The sequence below is a fragment of the Vipera ursinii genome, assembly GCF_947247035.1.
Source record: "Vipera ursinii genome assembly, chromosome: 1".
Classification (NCBI taxonomy): Eukaryota; Metazoa; Chordata; class Lepidosauria; order Squamata; family Viperidae; genus Vipera; species Vipera ursinii.
Window position 1 is genome coordinate 302761903 of NC_139512.1, and position 19229 is coordinate 302781131.

Consider the following 19229-nt stretch of genomic DNA (forward strand, 5'->3'; position numbering starts at 1 on the left):
CATGGAAGTATTAGAAACAAGGACATTTTAACATCAGAACTTTTTCCCTGTCAACACAAAAATATATTATTTCCTACAGCTGTTCTCAACAGGTAAAATGTCTGTTATAGGATTGGACTCTTATAGATATGAATATTTCATTTTCCAAATTAACAAAATACCAAAATCCTATATCACACACACATTTTACTCTGAATATTAAATTCTGTTGAGCTTTTCCAATTTTTGCTCTTTAGAAAATGGTTTCATTTGAGGAAATAAAGCCATTTATTCTCAAAGATAGAATCGAGACACAAAGGGGGGGGAGTTCTACTCACCTCATCTTCAGTAAAGCAGATACTTCCCTTATTTTCTGATAAATTGAGGAATGTCTCTGTTGAATAGAAAAAAAATATTTTGAGGATGGTAAAGAAGACAATACACTTTTTATTTACTGTAAATTCAGGCAACATTTGGGAAAAAATACAAGAAGTAAAGATTAAACAATAAGTATGCAAGCATAAAACTTCAAAACTATTTTTAATAAAAATAATTTGGAAACTGCATAGAGTAATCCCATACAGGTGTGATCCAGCCCTGGAACATGTTTATTCCAAGCCATGACATGGTCTCCCACTGCAGCCTGTGCTATCTTTGATTTTTTTAAAAAACTCCAAACTTCCTCTGAAATTGCATTGGGTCTATTAGTTGCCTACAATGGGCTGATCAAATAGTCCCCATCTCTCTGCAGTAAGGGGTGGCTAAGGAGAACTCTAGGGCCAAGGAGAACAATCTGTCCATCACTGAGAAATAATAATAATAATAATAATTTAATTTCTATACCGCCCTTCTCCCGAAGGACTCAGGGCGGTGTACAGGGCAATACAATAAAATACAACATACAAAAATTTTAAAAAAAATATTAAATATTACAGCCCAATTCAATACATTAATACAATAACATTAAAATACCCCTAAACCCATCAGACCAGGCCGGCTTGTTCAAATAAATATGTTTTTAGGTCACATCGGAAGGAGCAAAGGTCGGGAGCCATCCAGAGCTCCACCGGTAAACGGTTTCACAGGTCTGGCGTGCCCACAGAGAACGCCCTCCCCCTGGGGGCCGCCAGTCTACACTCTTTGACCGACGGCACCCTAAGGAGGCCCTCTCTGTGGGAACGCACTGGACGAAGGGAAGTTGATGCTGGCCACAGGTGCTCCCATAAGTAACCCAGACCCATGCCATTTAGGGCTTTATAGGTCGTAACCAGCACCTTGAATCTTACCCGGAGGACAACCGGAAGCCAATGCAGCTCGCGGAGTAGAGGTGTTACATGGGAGTATCGGGACACCCCCACCACAACTCACGCGGCCGCATTCTGCACCAGTTGGAGCCTCTGAGTAGTCTTCAAGGGCAGCCCCATGTAGAGAGCATTGCAGTAGTCCAAATGGGAGGTCACGAGTGCATGAGTGACTGTGCGCAAGGCATCCCGGTCCAGATAGGGCCGCAACTGGCGCACCAGGCGAACCTGGGCGAAGGCCCCCCTAGTCACAGCTCTTATATGATCTTCCAAAGAGAGCTGTGAGTCTAGGAGGACACCCAAGTTGCGAGCCCTATCTACAGGGGGCAATATCTTCAACTCTAAACAAAAGAAAAATTAACTATAATTTTAAAGAACTTTAAAAAGTTGAAATAAACTGCAAAAGCTAAATAATTTTTTGATCTAAGAAAGTTATAAATGGATTAATGGTCCAATAAATTTGGAATATTGACTTTTATTATAAGATTTTGGAGTTAATTGTAAACAAAATAAACAGCTTCTCTTGGAAAACAGGTTTAATTTAGCTATCCTGGCTATCATAAGTCATAACAAAGATAAGTGATGTCTTGAGAAACAGGACACTAGAGGTAACCAAAAATTCTGTTAAATTTTTTTAAAAAGTCTGTTCTTAATGTCAGTTAATACTGGGACTTACAAAATGGCACAAAATATTGTAATACCTGAAATGTTAAAGCAGATTTTTGAAGAATGGAATCAGGAATTAGTAACTATGATATTATTAACACTGTCAGTAATGGTGTCTGCTTTTATGGATAAACTATGTCTAAAAGATGTTAATGAAAATGTGGTACAGGTATTACCTGACAAAACAGAGAAAGTACGAAAAATGGAATTACAAATGACAGGCCAAGAGAATGATTTGGTAAAGGACACTTTACTGGATATACAAAAGAAACTGGCTGCAATTTTATAAGTTCAAAGAGAGATTAACCAAGAGAATAACCTGGAAAATTGCTAAAACCTTGAAGAAATCTGTGCCTTAGAATAAAACAGAATTGAAGAGACATAAAATTTTATGATAAAGGACTGACCAAATTAAAGATTAAGACTCTTAAAAGGAAAAGGAAGGAATGTAAACTTGGTCTACTTGATGAAGGCTAAAACGAGCCTTTTTTTCTAAGTTGGAAGGTTGGAAGTCAATACTTTATATATTTTTTCTTCATTATATTATTTTCCTTTTCTTCTTTCCTGCACTTTTTATTTTTTCATTCTTTTTTCTTTCTTTAAGTATAGTTTGTGTTCATTTTTACTATTGTAATTAAAATTACAATAATTAAAATTCTTAATAAAAATTTTCTTAAACAAAAGTCAAATGATGGCAATAAATAATGAGTTTAGTTAAGTTACAATCTATTATGGAGAACAAGATACTTATGCTAAGTATGTTTTGGATGTTGCCCTTTTCTCTGATGTGGGTAACATCAGAACCAATATATATATATATATGCAAAACCAACACATAACTCACAACATCAAAGTAAATTGCTGAAGTAATGCCATATTCAAGGGAAGAGGGAAATTACATGCATAAATGGCTGGCTTGGTTGTTTACAGCTTTCAGCATCAATCTGAACACACACTGAACTTTGAAAGGTACATTATATCTTTCAATCATATTATAAATATTTTTTGGGTTCTAATTAAACTGCTCTAAACTGACTTCAGTTAAGCTGCAGGCTTAGAAAGCTTAGCCCAGAATTCTCAGAACAAAATAGCTATAGTGTTAATGGTGCTTGAATGTGCTTTTTCTCTTCCACCATTTACTACAAATGATAAAAGAGGAGATTATTTTGATTTAGGTATCATTAGCATGATTATCCAAGGAAGAAAAGCCTGTTTATTTATTTAACTATTTGTTCTCAATTTAGGTTACCGGTATACTGCCTTTCCCCCCCAATTAGCTCAATGATCTTTTCCTGAGAAAGCCTCACAGGTAATGTATAATGCACTTTAAACTTTCAGTAAAATAGTAACTGAAAAGAATTAGTAAATGTTAGGTGCTTAGCTTGGAAGTGTGAATATTTTTTTCAGTAGCTTTTGAAAGATTTCCCCCTACACACATACACACACAGACACACACAGGCAATCAAAGGCACTTTCATTTAAATACATACCCTTTCAAGGGAAAGTGTTTTAGCATCTGTGAGATAGAGAAATTAAGGAGATGTCCTATAATGTACTTTGTAGTCTATGGTTTAAAAAAAGGAGGCTTTTTTCTGAATGTTTATTTTAGCAGTTGTACCTGGTAAAAATCCAGTCTAAGGAAAAGATCAAAGAGGATGCAACATCAGCTCTCCTTTTGCACTGATTTTCCAGTTCATCAGAACATAAGCAAAACTTTTGATAATCAGGACAAAAGCTTATCCGGCTCATCATTCTGTGAAACAGTGGCCAACCAGATGGAAGCTTACAAATGAGATATGTGAGTGATCTCTTGTGCTTCAACTGCTGATATTTAAGGCTTGCTGCTCATGATTATATAGGCATCAAAACTTAATTCAAGAGTTACAACCAGACAATATGAAATACATATGAAAATCACTTAATTTGTGTATGAGAGCTAATGTGGTATAGTTGATGAGGACTGGGGAGACTCAAGGTGAAGTCCACCTTCAGCATAGATGCTCACAAGTTGATCTTGGGCTGGTCATTTTCACTCAGCCCAGCCCACCTCCTGAAACTGGAGGAGAGAGCCTTATGTTTACCACCTTGATCTCTTGGAGGACAAAACTAGCAAACAAACACTGCTAGCCAGTTTCATTTCACGTGGCTAAATACGGATCAAGAATCTACACATTATTGTAGAGTACAGATCAAAACTCCAAGAGAATACTTTAATATCTGTTGGGACCATATAAGTACAAATTTGAAAGCAAGCAAACAATTAGGAGGTAGTTTTAGACAAAACTAAAGGCTTGTTACTTTTACTACCCAATCTGCTTTAAAAGAAATCAAAATGTTTCAAGGATTTATTTCATTACTCTTTATTTGAAAAGAACAATATAATTACTGTTCCAAAAATATTATGCATTTTATTACTGTTAATCATTTAAACTGAAAGGGGAAAAAGTTACTTTCTTCTTTCCCTCCCATAAGGAAAAAGATAACTTTGGTAAAATTCGTATGAGAGGAGTGAGGTGTTCTTGCATTTATTTCGTGGCAAGGTAAACTGTGTGTGCGTGTGTCCATCTGCATGCACCTGTGCGTGCTCAGTTTACATTTGTCTCATATATATATTAATCATACTTCAGCAGTAAACCATTCAGTCACAGTGTATTGCTTCAAATGGACTGACTGCATGCTTTTATTTCACAAACAGTGACTATCTGTGGAGTAGTTGTCTCAAAGGTGTTTTTTTAAAGGCAGCTGGACTTTCTTCTTCTTCCTCAAGGGGAAAAAAAACCCCAGTCCAGTTGCCTATTTTGAACTCAAAGGTGCTTTTTTGAACAGTAGCAACACATTTTTTATTTATTATATTTAGAAACCACCCATCTCTCTCACATGGAGAGCCTGGATGATGTACAAATAAAATGTTAAAGACAAAAAAACTGGATATAAAAATTTAAAATAAGGCAAGAATGATTAAAAATGACATTAACCATTTATATTGATCTTTCACCTAAATAAACATCATGATAATACTGTTCAAGTTCAGTTTGGTAAAGTAAAGGTAAAGATAAAGTTTCCCCCACACATGCGTGCTAGTTGTTTCCAAGTCTAGGGGCCAGTGCTCATCTCCGTTACAAAGCCGAAGAGCCAGCGCTTGTCCAAGGACATCTCCATGGTCATGTGGCTGGGATGACTAGAGGCCAAAGGCGCACGGAACGCTGTTACCTTCCCACCGTAGTGGTCCTTATTTTTATACTTGCATTTTTACATGCTAGGTTGGCAGAAACTGGGACAAGTAACAGGCACTCACTCTGTTACGTGGCACTCAGGTTTCGACCTGCCAAACTGCCGACCATCTGATCAACAAGCTCAGCGTCCTAACCCACTGAGCCACCGTGTTTCTTTTTCAGTTTGGTAAGGTAGGCCAATTTACTAAAGATATATTTTCTCACAATTGTAACTTTCCACCAACTGCTGTGAAAGAACTGATGTTTAAAACACATATAGTAGGTTCTAGCACATAAGCATTGCCATCTGTTGGCAACTTATATAATTGGAGATATTGCATTTCATTCTTCCCTCTTATTTGCATTCTGTTTTCAGGTTTCTTCAAGTGAATCCAGGAAAAAGGCACTTTCTGACCCTGAAGATCTTTGGTGAATTTGATATTACAAGTAGTCCTCACTTAACAGCACTAATTGGGACTAGATTTTTCATATTGAAGCAAAGTGGGCATTGGGAAAAACATCATGTGACCGCACCGCTTAGCGACAACTCTTCCAGTAGTTCTGGTTGTTGTTGTTAGGCAAGGATTCACACATCTCCTGATGTGATAGAATGTGTAGATGACCTTGGGGAACAAAGGGAAGAGATGCTGCCTAGAAAACAATAGGGTAAAAGAGCTCCCAGTGGCTTAATAGTCAGAGAAAGAAGCTTAGGAATGACCTGCTCTAATGGATCAAACAATTAAAAGTGGAGACGGAAAATCTCTACTTTCCTACCTGATTCTTTTAATGTAGCCTTAGAATAAAATAAGTTTATTCATTTAATCATTTCTCCTGTCTGGTTTATCATTTCTCCTGTCTGGTTTATCTGGGATGACTGATGCCTGCCCTGCATGAATTGAAGTCACTTCTAGTTTTGGGTGACTTCAATCTACCATCCCTGGGAGGGTCATCTGAGTTAGCACGGGAGTTCATGGCTTCCATGACGGCCATGGACCTGACGCAGGTAATTTCTGAACCAACTCATGAGGGAGGCCACACCCTTGACTTGGTTTTTTTATCTGGACGGTGGTTGGATGATCTTGGTGGGGGCTCTCCATTTATTATGCCCCTGTCATGGACCGATCATCACCTCCTGCGGCTGGTCTTCCGTCTTGCCACCCCCCACCGTGGGGATGCGGAACCAACTAGATGGTACCGCCCCAGACGCTTAATGGACCCTCTCGGGTTCCAGGCAGCGCTGGGATCCCCACCTGCCTCCGTCGCTCACAGCTCGGCGGATGCCTTAGTGGAAGCCTGGGAAAGGGCAGCCACTGAGGCACTGGACCAAGTTGTACCCCTGCGGCCCCTGACCCGGTGCAGATCCCATCGAGCTCCATGGTTCTCCGCAGAGCTCCGGGAGATGAAGCGTTGGAAACGGGGCCTAGAGAGCTGCTGGAGGTCCAGCCGATCCGAATCCGACCGGTTGCGGTTAAGAACCTATATTAGGTCTTATCTCGCAGCGATGAGGGCAGCGAGGTGCAATTACTTCTCTGCCCTCATCGCGTCCGCAGATAATCGCCCGGCCGCCCTGTTTAGGGTGACTCGCTCCCTCCTTAATCAGGAGGTGAGGGAGGATCCCTTGCAGGGTCGTGCCGAGGAGTTTGGTCAACATCTGTCGGATAAAATCGCTCGGATTCGGACCGGTTTGGACTCCAGCTGGGCAGAGTCTGACGATCAGGACACGGGCGGTCTTGTCAATGTTATCTGGGAGGAGTTTGATTCTGTGACCCCTGATGAAGTGGACAGGATTATGGGGAGGTTGAGCTCCACCACATGTTTATTGGATCCGTGCCCTTCCTGGCTGGTTTATGCAGCCAGGGAGAGGACACGAGGCTGGTTCCAGGCGGTGATATCTGCTTGTTTGAGTGAGCGTAATTTCCCCACCGTCTTGAAGGAGGCGGTGGTGAGACCTCTCCTCAAGAAGCCTGCCTTGGACCCAGCTGTCTTGAACAACTTTCGTCCAGTCTCCAACCTTCGCTTTCTTGCGAAGGTTGTTGAGAGTGTGGTGGCGCATCAGCTCCCTCTGGTCCTGGATGAAGCGGATTATCTGGACCCGTACCAATCGGGTTTCAGGCCCGGGTACAGCACGGAGACGGCATTGGTCGCTCTGGTGAATGATCTCTGGAGGGCCCGTGATAGGGGATATTCCTCTGTCCTGGTCCTATTAGACCTCTCGGCGGCTTTCGATACCATCGACCATGGTATCCTGCTGCGGCGTCTCAGGGGATTGGGAGTAGGAGGCACAGTTCTTCGGTGGTTCTCCTCCTATCTCCTGGGACGTTCGCAGTCGGTGTTGGCAGGGGGGCAGAGATCGGCCCCTAGGTCTCTCGTTTGTGGAGTTCCTCAGGGTTCGGTTCTCTCACCTCTCCTGTTCAACATCTACATGAAACCGCTGGGTGAGATCATTCGTGGTTTTGGAGTTGGGTATCATCAATATGCTGATGATACCCAACTTTTCATTTTGACCCCAAACCACCCCAGTGATGCCCTCGCTGTGATGTCCCGTTGCCTGGAGGCGGTTCGGGTCTGGATGGGGAGGAACAGACTTCAACTCAACCCTGACAAGACTGAGTGGCTGTACATTCCGGCATCCCAGGACATTCAAAACGTTCCATCACTTTCTATGGGGGGTGAGTCTTTACCCCCCGTAGATAGGGCTCGCAACTTGGGAGTCCTCCTTGATGCACGGCTCACCTTAGAAGATCATGTAGTAGCCGTGACCAGGGGGGCTTTTGCACAGGTTCGCCTGGTGCGGCAGTTGCAGCCCTATCTAGACCGGGATGCCCTGTGTACGGTCACTCATGCGCTCGTGACCTCTTGTCTTGACTATTGCAATGCTCTCTACATGGGGCTTCCCTTGAAGACCACTCGGAGGCTCCAACTGGTACAGAATGCGGCCGCGAGAGTTGTCTTGGGAGTTTCCCGGTACTCCCATGTTACACCTTTGCTCCGCGAGCTGCATTGGTTACCAGTTGTCTTCCGGGTGAGGTTCAAGGTCTTAGTGATGGTTTTTAAGTCCTTACATGGCATGGGTCCGGAATACCTCGGGGACCACCTGCTGCCGGCGTCAACTCCCCTCCGCCCCGTGCGTTCCCACAGAGAGGGCCTCCTCAGGGTGCCTCCAGTCAGAGAATGTCGGCTGGTGGCCCCCAGGGGGAGGGCCTTCTCTGTGGGCGCTCCGGCTTTGTGGAACCAGCTGCCGGTTGAGCTCCGGATGGCACCGGATCTCCGCTCCTTCCGTCGCGGGTTAAAGACCCATTTATTTGAACAAGCTGGCCTGGCCTGATGGGGAATTACTTAGGGTTTTAATATTTATATATATTTTTATTGTTTTTATTGTGGGCAATAATTTAATTCTTTTTTAATTTTTGTATTTTTGTAGTTTTAAGATATGCCCTGTTCACCGCACTGAGTCCTTCGGGAGAAGGGCGGTATAAAAATTTAATAAATAATAATAATAATAATAATAATAATAATAATAATAATAATAATAATAATAATAATAATAACTGCTGTCTCCATCTTGCTGCTTCCCCCTAAGTTGGGTCTAGAAGCTCCCTTTGGCACATGAAGTTCCACCACTCTTCTGTACTGACTTTCACTTCAACACCCCACCCCCGCCAATCTAAAGACTCATCTCTGCCTTTCATACAGGGCATCTCTGTCCTTTGAATTGCAACTGCCATTATTTCTATTGTAGGTAGAGAGTGAATAGTCAGAAGATAAATTCCCTCACAAGATGAAATCTTTTACACGTGCACTGTTGCAGGACCACTTTATTTTGCTGCTACTGAGTCCATGAGATACCACTTACTTGCCATTGTCTCAAGACGAAACATACAGCATACAAAATCAGGAAAGTTTATTCTCTGGGCTGAGTCTCCATATCGTAAAACCAGGAGCTGGAGGAGTTTGTCACTGACATACAGGCCTACAAGCAACCATAGAAGAAAAACATATGTTCTCAAATTGACACAGCATAACAATGCTCAGCAGCTGTAAGGATCTGCTACTATCATTTCATGCAGAGCAACTTATTACCTCAACATTGTTTGAAACAGCTCACAAATTGGAAATAAATCTGTATGTGTGATTGGGAATTACACCAAATTACAACATAAACTACTGATGCTGGATGATTTCAATGAAGTTACTCCTACAGCTATGGGTATTTAAAATCCCAAGTTAAAATTCATTAATGAAAGCAATTTTGATTTTTCTACAAACTAGGAATCTCGAGATCTTTGTGTGTGCTTGCTCACATGCATGCACATATCAGGCTATGTTAGCTTAGATAATGATAGCACTTAAAAAAACATGCTACTTCCAAGAAGCTCCAGAAAAACAAAGAATGAAATAAAGCTATCAGCACTCTAGATCCTTAAAGCAAGCAAGGGTTTTAAAAAATTAAAGGAAACTGAAAAAGAATCTTCTTTAAAAATACATTTGTAAATATATTTTTAAAAAGTAAATACACACAATTCCACTTTTTGTGAATTGTGGTATGCTGTTGTTCACTCAGTCTAAATTCCTCTGAGGAGAAAATCCAAAATCTGACCCAAGAGGACAGTATGGTGGATTTATTTACATCCCAAGGATAATTGTTATGTTTGAATTGTCAGAGTAATACAGAGATGGGTTGATTTTTTACCTTACCCTGTGGATAACTAAACATATTACTAATTCCAAAAAATAAAACCCTAGGATCACTGTACAGTTTTTAGAAGTTGAGAAGCAGGGATGGGAGATGCTTCAGTGAATAGATTTCACTTGCAGCTACTCAGGCTTCATGACAAAAACCTTTGGCTTTGTAGATAACACTCCATGTATATTTTTCCAATCTTTATTTGTTTCTTTACAAGACCCATCTTATATATCATAACCCTAAGCAACAACAATAAACTATCAAACAATAAAAATCACTAATAAAACTGCCAATGTCCGAAACCAAAAACTTCTTCAAATATCTCAACTTCTATTTTTTTCTGGGCTCCAGCATCACCCTTCCCAATGTCAGAGTTTCCATAACAGGAAGACCTGACCTCAGAATCCAGTAGGGAAATCAGATATTGGCTTCCCTTTGTAGCAAATCTGATGGAATTTGGAACTATAATTCTGCTTACCGTATTTCTAAAAGAAAGCAGTAGGGGTGGGAGGGTGTTTGACATGTAATCCATAATCAGTGCCAAACAAGTACTTTTCTTTAAAAAAAAAATAATTTTACTCAGATAGCCTTGAGGTACAGTATTAACCAGATTGATGGTTTCTCTTCTAAGAAGCCTAGAATATTTGCTAAATGAAGAACAGGAAAAGAATCTTATTTGGGGTTATACTTTCCACTGTTTCAGCAAAAGAAGCAGACTTTGCTATATTTGCCTTAGTATTATTTTATGCAAATAGAAACTTTTCTTCAGTTCACTGACTATGGTGTTTGCCGCTTGCCTTTAAGGACTGCACAGCATGAAGTTTAACATTCAGGACTATACTGTATTGCTTTGATTATCACAATACCCTTCTTTCATCTCTATTGATGCAGTACATTAATGATAAAAATCATAGTACTCTTTGAGGACTAACAATTTCCTCTTGCCTTCTTCCTTGTCATCATTCTCCTCCTCCTTCTCTCTGGCATTTGATTACTTTTCCTTTTTACTTCCTCACACAGGAAATCAATACTGTAACTTGCACTGCCATCTAGACTTATAAATGTTCCTCTTAAAAGTACATTAGTGGATAGTAGCATCTTCTGTACAGTATGACAGATTGCATATATAAATGTATCCACCAAACAATTCAGTTACAACTCAGAAACTGAGGAAGTGAACATGAAACTGCAAAGAAAAGATTTTCTTTGAAATTACTTTATTGTTCAGTAGATGGCAGTGTTAAGACAAAGAATTTCTAAGTTGTATTCCATGGAAATGAGTGAAAATTAGAGGAAAATTGAAATCAATGACTTTCCATTTTAAAAAACTGAAATAGAGGAAAAAGCTACCCTGTTGATTTCTATTTATTTTTTCCTTAAAATGTATCAGACTTCAGAAATAAACCTACGTTCTTGAAAATATATTCAAAGTTATCAAACTACCTGTTTTTTGCACAACTCTTTGCAAATTTGAAACAGTTAGGAATCCAGAATTATTTTCATCCTCTCTTCCAAATATATCCTGAAAAATATTTATATTTAAGATAATATATTAAAACAGGAAAAAAATCTATTTGTAATTACTATGGAACATCACACTTTTCTAATGACACAAAGACTGGGAACTGAAATATACTTAGTTTAATAATATAATATTATTAACAGTTTAACAAATAATAGGATAAAAAGATAGTCATGGCAACAATTAAGAAACTAAGTGAATAAATTGCATACATACCTCATATTTCTTGAAAGCTCTCCACAGTCTTTTAAATTCTTGGAGTGAAAGTTTTCCATTAGCATTTATCTGAATTTGTGGTCAAGTTTTAAATCAGGTTTGATATAAATGAAGCCATAGATATAACTGAGGAATAGATATAAACTGAAGAAACACTGATGATCACCTTGGAGAAGTATCAGAATCTGTATTTTTGCCTTATTAACTACCTATGATGCGACACAATTTTTTCTAAACTGAGAATAACTGAGAATAACTATGGGTTTTAATGCCCCTCTAACCAAAACAAAGTACTAACTAAAGCCTCTCCATGTACAGGGCAAAAACTTGAGGAGAATCTACCAGAGATATTTGCTTTCCATCCAACAGGTAACACCTCTCTCTGTGTGTTATTAAATAGGAGATGGATCAGACTACTTAAGACACAAATATTATATGCCTCAAACAGCAGACCTGGATATGTGATAGCTCATATATCTGATCTGCTGAGCTCCTTACCAGAATGTCTCTGGCTTTCCTCACTGGCCAGAGACTACTGCCCATCTATCTGTCTGTTGTTTAATTCAGCAGGATTTGTAACAGCAGGAAGAAACCTACACAACTCCCTAATCCACAGTACAGAGTAAGGGATTCAGTGCAGTGTCTTCCAAGGCTCCTATTTTTTTTTCCTGTTCTAGCAGCAAATATTCTTTGAAGTATTTTCAAATTTGATTTTGCAGTAAAGAGAGGGAGAGACAGAGACAGACAGAGTCAGAGGCAATTCAGAAAGAAATTTAAAAAGAGAGAAGCAAGTAGAAAAGACCGTTACTCAACCATGAGGACAACACATTAGGTAATAATGAAGCATGCCATCAAATTCTGGAGCTAATGTTTGAGCATCTCTTTACTTTCCAGTAAGTGACTGAGGCAATTAATGGTGGTCTGGTCACAGAAGCCCTTTAAATTTGCCTTCCGCTCTAGACTTCTACATAATTGTTTAAAGGTTTAGACTAAAGGTTACTACTCATTGTCAGAGCTCTAGATAAACATTTCAAGGCTAGGACTGCCTGACTGTCAGGATGAGGCAGTTTTGACTGCATCCATTCTATCCTTTTTAACCTTGAGTTTGAAGGTACTGGTTTTTTTTTATTCCAAGTTTAGAAAATGCAGCAGAATATTAAACATTATCAGATCAGTCTGATTAAAGAAATACAGTAAAAGGAAGGTGCAATAAATTGTTAAAATAGCTACCCAGAGTCACTGGGAGTTGGGTGCCAGACATATTTAATAAATTATTAATATTATGGTTGTTTTCATAGTCAGCCAGATATTTAGACTTAGACAGAACCATTCCCAAGGATCTGGGATAGGCAGATGTTGTTAAAGATATCATTTCATCACTGTTCCAAGTAAAGGTTCTTTTTGCTATTGAGTGATAGTGATTTCATCAAAGCTAATGATATTCAAGTCGTGCTCCAGAAGATTTGGGATTGCACTTAAGGTGCCTGGTACTATTAATACTATCTTTGCTTTCTTTTGTCACAGCTTTTCTACTTATATTTGCAGTTATTTTGTTATTTTCTCCAATTCTTTCCCTTATGTTCTGCTGTGTCCAGGTATTACAACTTCACTATCCAAACATTTTTGACTTTTCTTACTGACAATTGTTAAGTCTGCAATGTTATATGGCAGGTACTTGTCTGTTTGAATTTTAAAATCCCAGAGTACTTTAGGTCTCCCTTTTCTATTATTTAACTTTGTGGTCCCAGCATTTCTTTCTTGCAGGCAAATGGTACTTCTTGCAGGTATCCCAATACACTATTGTTGCTATTTTATCGTGCCATTGTGTGTAGTTATCCCCTGTATGTCTCTTTCTTCAACTTTCCTGCTCTTAGCCATTTTCAGGTCTTGTGTTATCTCCTTTTCTTGCTAATTTTTTATGTACTGATCGTATAATGCTTTGCTTTGCCATGTCTCTTTTCTATTTTTATTTGGTCTTTCTTGTCAGCTAGTTTGGTCTCTTCAGTATTCAGTAAGGATGTATTAGCTTCAGGGCATCTTCTTCATTATCCTTCGTATGCTTTTCCAATGCCCTTTTTCTTCTTCAACTATGTGCTTGCAACTTTCCACACCCTACTTGGTAAGTAGAGTCTGTCAATATCACTGCATGGATGAAAGGAATGATTACCATTATTATTTTCCTGGAAATCATGGCATTGATAAAATTCCAGATCAACGAAAGAAGGGAACTGATGCTCAGAAAAGAGAGAAAGACGGACTCAGGGAACTAGTAATAATTCTAATAAAATTCTTTTTAAGATTCTTAATAATGAGATTTCTTTATAAGTATCTTGAAAACAGTCTAGTTTGGATTTGTGAGAAACAATCTTGCCAAACTAAGCTTATCTATTTTAAAAAAACAAACATCTGGCACTTTCATTGTAGGAATACTATAAATCTATCATCTCTTTACTTCAGGGTACTGAAGTACTCTGACAAAGTACTTCAAGTCATTCTGATTAGCAAGCCAGTTATGTCTGGCTTGATGGTAATTGGGTAGATGCAAAATTAGTTTAAATAGGAAGCGCTCATCAATAGTTCCTTATCAAACTAGAATGAAGTATCACTTGAAATACCACAAGGGTCAATATAGGTTTCTGTATTCCCCAACATTATTTTGATTAAGAACTGAAGAGAATGCTTCTCACTTTTGTAGACATTTTTGGATGAGATAGCAAATACATTAGAAAATGGATACCTATTTCAAACCTGACTTTCTAAATTAGCAGAACAGGCTGAAAATAATAGAATGAAAGTTAATAGAAATGTGTTCTTCACTTGGGAAAAAGAAATTAAACATACAGGTATAGAATGGAGGATATCTGGTTTACTGATAGTACTTGTGAAAAAAGTGACAGAAAATGTAGTTGGCTACAAACTATATATCAGGCACTGGAATAGGCTAGCTCCAAAAGCGATTAAATGGAGGTTTAAGACACAGCCGCAGAAATATAGTTTTTTTCTGTGATTTTCTGCATTCTTCTATTGGTATTCTCTTTTGTACATTGAATCCTAACTAGCTCACTAGTTTAGTGAGCTAGTTGTATTCAACTAGCTCACTAAACATTAAGAAGCATTCAGATAAATTGGAACAATTATCACAAAATTACAAACTGAGTCCTATGAAGAGAAGAATGAAGACATTTGATTGAGGCAGGATTGAAATTTGCTGAACAGACAGACAGACCTCTAAACTGGATAACGCAGATGACTCCCAAAGCCTATTTTATACCATCCCAGGACAAAACAAAAATATGTGGCAGAGGAAATCAGTTTCAAGTTGAAAATTAGGAATATCTCAAATAAAAATATATTTTTTTAATGGTGAGAGAACCTTCCCTTGACCGCATGTTCAAGCAGAGACCATCTGTTGCAGAAACTTTAAGTTGGATTCTTTTGTGGAGCAGGAAGTTGGACTGGGTGGCCTATATGGCAGTTTCTAAGATACAGAATCACAGAAATGTTGTAAGGACAATTGGATTGATTAAATGTCAAAGTATTATTAATTGGGATCCCCATTTAGTCTGATGTTTTTATTAATATGCAACCAATTCCATCTGTGGTTAGTCCTTAATGAAAGCTTTTTTATAGGATGGAAGATTAAACACTAAGATTTTCCTCCAATAATGTACAGTATTAGTACAAATGCAACCATTTTTTGTTAGTTTGTTTTGGTTTGGGAGGATTGGAGCTTTCTGAAGCTGAAAAACTGACATTCAGGGAGGATTATTATGATTATTGTGAACTTCTTCTGCTTCCACGTAAAAATCTGTGGCAGAGAGTAAAGCCCAAAGATGAAGATTATGGCAATTCATAGCATTTCTTCATAAATACTTGGCAGTAAGTAGTTATTCTCAGGGCTTGTGCAATGGGAAACTCAGCACAGCTATAACTCAAAGCAAGGAAAGGGGAGCATGAGGAAAGTTTATTGTATTTGTTGAAAAGATACATCCATCAGAGCTAAAAGGCTTTTGCATGAATCAAAGCTGAATCCACCTCCAGATCCCAGGCTAGCCATTAGATCTATAAGCAGAAAAAAAAAAACCACACATCAAGAATGAGGGGTTAGAAGTCACACCACACTGAAATGGCTTACCTTGAAATCAGGAAAATTGGAATCTAGCGTGATTATTGCTCACAATATTTTGTGGAATACATGAGCATCTGGGAAAGAGCTGGATCATGCTTTGTGTATCACAGAAAGATTGACAAAGAGTATGATTGAAAAATATAACAAATACATGTCAGTTCTCATGACCCTGGAAATGCTGTAATGGTCATAATGTCCTCCTGGATTCATGGCTTAATTTGGAAGAACATTTAACTGCTATGACAAGGGGGGGGCCTTTGCACAGGTTTGCCTGGTGCACCAGTTGCACCCCTTTTTGGACCAAGATGCCCTATGCATGGTCACCCATGCCCTCATCACTTCTCGCCTGGATTACTGTAACGCTCTCTACATGGGGCTGCCCTTGAAGTACACCTGGAGGCTTCAGATGGTGCAAAATGCGGCCGCGCGGTTACTTATGGGAGTTCCTCAATACTCCCATGTTACTCCACTCCTGTGTGAGCTTCACTGGCTTCCGGTTGTCCTCCGGGTGCAATTCAAGGCGCTAGTAATTACCTTTAAAGCCCTACAGGGCTTAGGCCCGGGGTATTTACGAGACCACCTGCTGCCATTGTCAACCTCCTATTGCCCGGTTCACTCCCACAGGGTCGGCCTACTCAGAGTTCCGTCAGTTAAGCAATGCCAGCTGGCGACCCCTAGGGGGAGATCCTTCTCTGTGGGCATGCCGACCCTCTGGAATGAGCTGCCTCCGGAGCTGCGGATGGCCCCCGACCTTCGGTCCTTTCGCCGTGACCTGAAGACATGGATGTTTCAACAATCGGGCCTGGACTGACTATGGTTTTAAATTTGGTTTTATGGGGTTAACTTACTATGTATTGAACATATCTACTGTTTAATTCTTTTTTAAATTTTGTATTTTCATGTTCTTTTTTAGTTTTTATTGTTGTGAGCCACCCTGAGTCCTTAGGGAGAAGGGTGGCATATAAATATAATAAATCAAATCAATCAATCAATATTGAATACATTTCTAGCCCATTTTTCAAGGTTAAAAAATTATGACTCATTAATATAAAATTCACAAGCAAATCTAAAGTCAATATTTACTGTGTAAATCTTAATTAGTGAGATAGAAGAAATTGGAAAGTAGCATCTGGTAACCCCTTGAGTTAAAATGCAGAATACTAAATTATTCCTATTGTTATTTTCTTATTCTATTCTTTCTACAGGATCTCCAAGCTATGCACAGAAAAAAGAATAACATACATTTCAATAAAACAGAAAACAAGCAAGACAATAAAAAGGATTAAAAGTAAACATATAAATGTATAAGGGTTATAGCAAAATTTCTTTGCAAGGGACTCTGGATCTGGAATAATTGTTAACCAGCAGAATCCAGGATGAACCAGTGTATTATGATTGCTAGATAATATTGGGGCCAATTAAAATTAGATCACAGCAAATAAAACTTTCAGATCATCCAGAAGTCCAAGGACTTCCAAAGTTTAAGTCATTGCAGAAATATCTTCATATCCAATTAGGGCAGTACAGATCTTTCAAGAGGCATTGTCTTGTGGTGAAGGTTCAAGTGGAGGACTTCTTCAAAGGGCCTCAGTTCGTAATTGCAGAACAGTTGCTGAAACTTGATTCACTTTTTAAAAGTGCTTTCTGAACACGAACAGAAGCCACTTTCACAGTGGTGGGATTCAAATATGTGAACAACCGGTTCTCTGTGTGGATGCCGCTTCTGGAAGTCCATTCTGGGCCTGGGCAACAAAACATTAGCTACCGGTTCTGCTGAACTGGTGCGTACTGGCTGAATCCCACCACTGCACTTTCATCAAAGTCAAGCAACAGATCAGCTCTGTTTTGATGCCTTATTGGTAAAGCAGTTCATTCAGGTGAATCAGTTACAAACAATATATACAATATATATATAGCCAAACGAAGGGATATTATAGTTAGGCCTCCAAAGGAGATTTTTTTTCACCTGTATCATATACTGGAAGTAAGGGAAGCTAGAAAGGATTGATGGGAGGAATATGGGAAGCTTGAAAGTTTTAGTGCTAATAAATAAAGCCTTAATATGATGACATTTGGAATATTGCATCCAGATTTGATGACCATATTATGTAGAGAGTAGAGATGTAGAGAGTCTGGAAAGAGTGAAGAAAAGAGCAACAAGGATGATTAGGGAGCTGGTGGCTAAAGTATAGGAAGAAAGGTTGCAGGAATTGAATTTGTCTAGTCTAGTGAAAAGAAGGAGTAGTAGTGACACGATAGCAGTTTTTCAAGAAAAGACTGGACAGCCACTTGTCTGAAATGCTATAGGGTCTTTTGAGGGGTTGGACTAGAAGACCTCCAAGATCCCTTCCAACTCTGTTATTCTGACTTTTGATGATTTTGACTTTTAATGATGAGTAATTCCTTCTGCTAAGTAAACTGGGGGCCCAATCCCACTGAGACACAGGAAGTGTTTAACAGGAGCTCAGCTATTGTCACTTAGCTGACAGCTTGAGGTTTTTGTCCCCACAATAGTGAGTAAACAGAGTTAATATTGCCCAATGTACCAATTATGCCTCTTATTGAAGAAACAGCAACTGAATAGGATCAAAGGCAGAAGAAAAGTAAGGGGACAGAAGTGGGTGTAAATAACAGCTAAAACTGGACATAAAGTATGAACGATACCTTTTAGGAGAATGTCATTCAGAATCCTTTGTAGCTGCGAGGCATCTAAGTAGGAGTTCTAATGTAGAACAAACATACACAGACAAAAAATGCTTATAAATGCTATGGTTCCTTGGAAACTTGTCTTGTTACTATATCCAGTTAATTGAAGGAATAGGGGGAAAGCCACTGTCCATTCCAGGCAGAACACCCCACATTCAATCTTAGTGCTTGAAGCATAGGAATCCTTTTTTTCTTATTTCACACAGTAGTTCTTAATTTTACATCTATGGAAATAATTTTTATTTATTTGGGATAATTTAAAGCCTTGCCCACTAGCTCATTTTCTTTTGCCCCTCTTTCTATCCCATCCCTTTTCCTAGGCTTCATTTGGAGTTTGGTTGTTTATGTTTGCACTGTTCCAGATAGCACATTTTAAAAATGCAAGCAAGGATTGCACTTGACAGATGTCAAAGGAAGATACACCATTTAGATTTTATCATTTTGTTAATGGGCTAATTTGAAGATATTGTTTCTTCTCCATATTCCCTTGATTCATTTATTATTGGGAAATGCAAATATACATACAGAGAGACAGAGATGTTTTCTTTATCATATTCTGTAGGAAATAATTTTAGTAACAGACATTCAAAAAGTAGATTGTTCATAACATTCTGTTGCCTTAAAAATTACCAAACAGAGGAAAAGCAGCAACTTATATGCTGACTGCTTGAATGAGCTTCCTATTTCCACATAAAGAACGTAATAAAACAAATAAAACTGAAAGAGGCAGAGAAAAACAGATGAGTGTTCCTAATCACTATGGACAGGCACTCCTCAGTGACGTAGATGGTGACCACCATCTTCACAATTAAGC

The 19229-nt window shown here is 39.0% G+C and overlaps 1 protein-coding gene across 1 annotated transcript in view; it reads right to left on the reverse strand.

Moving 5' to 3' along the window:
• LOC310632781 (calpain-13-like) overlaps positions 1-19229 on the reverse strand; it is a gene marked incomplete at both ends in the record, with an annotated part of 96125 nt that overhangs the window by 3115 nt on the left and 73781 nt on the right. The window contains 6 exons of the mRNA XM_083350200.1: positions 318-373; positions 9012-9128; positions 11286-11364; positions 11581-11649; positions 15569-15642; positions 18374-18431. Of these exons, the coding sequence (XP_083206326.1) occupies positions 318-373; positions 9012-9128; positions 11286-11364; positions 11581-11649; positions 15569-15642; positions 18374-18431 (453 nt within the window). The remainder of the gene's footprint in view (positions 1-317; positions 374-9011; positions 9129-11285; positions 11365-11580; positions 11650-15568; positions 15643-18373; positions 18432-19229) is intronic.